General features: G+C 57.8%; 1 protein-coding gene across 1 annotated transcript in view; it reads left to right on the forward strand.

Moving 5' to 3' along the window:
• The window catches only part of KANSL3 (KAT8 regulatory NSL complex subunit 3), a 29,748-nt gene that overhangs the window by 8,852 nt on the left and 20,550 nt on the right, over window positions 1–346 (forward strand). Inside the window, 1 exon segment of the mRNA XM_010003930.1 lies at window positions 220–329. Within this exon segment, the coding sequence (XP_010002232.1) occupies window positions 220–329 (110 nt within the window).

Here is a 346-nt window from a genome sequence, read left to right on the forward strand (position 1 = left end):
CTGTGGGACCTGCTGGAGGTGACCCTGCTCTGGCAGGGGGTTGGATGGATGATCTCCAGAGGTCCCTTCCAACCCTGACAGCTCTGACTGTGATTCTGTAAAAGCTTGTGGTGAGCAAAGGAACCTGCAGCCATAGATCTGCTCCAGCAAAGGACCTCAGGGTTACAACTGCCTGATGGGGAGCTGTAGGGGTAAGAGTTGCTCCTTCTCTCCCAGCAGGATTTATCCAGTGTCTCCAGCAGCCCCACTTCAAGCCCCAAGACTAAGATGGCAGCTGTGTCCTCCCTGCAGAAGCCCAGCCAGCTCAGCACCACCCAGCTGCTGAAGAGGCAGGGGGGGAGGGCAG

This window comes from Chaetura pelagica, unplaced genomic scaffold (genome assembly GCF_000747805.2).
Source record: "Chaetura pelagica isolate M959 unplaced genomic scaffold, ChaPel_1.0 scaffold528, whole genome shotgun sequence".
In the NCBI taxonomy this organism is placed as follows: Eukaryota; Metazoa; Chordata; class Aves; order Apodiformes; family Apodidae; genus Chaetura; species Chaetura pelagica.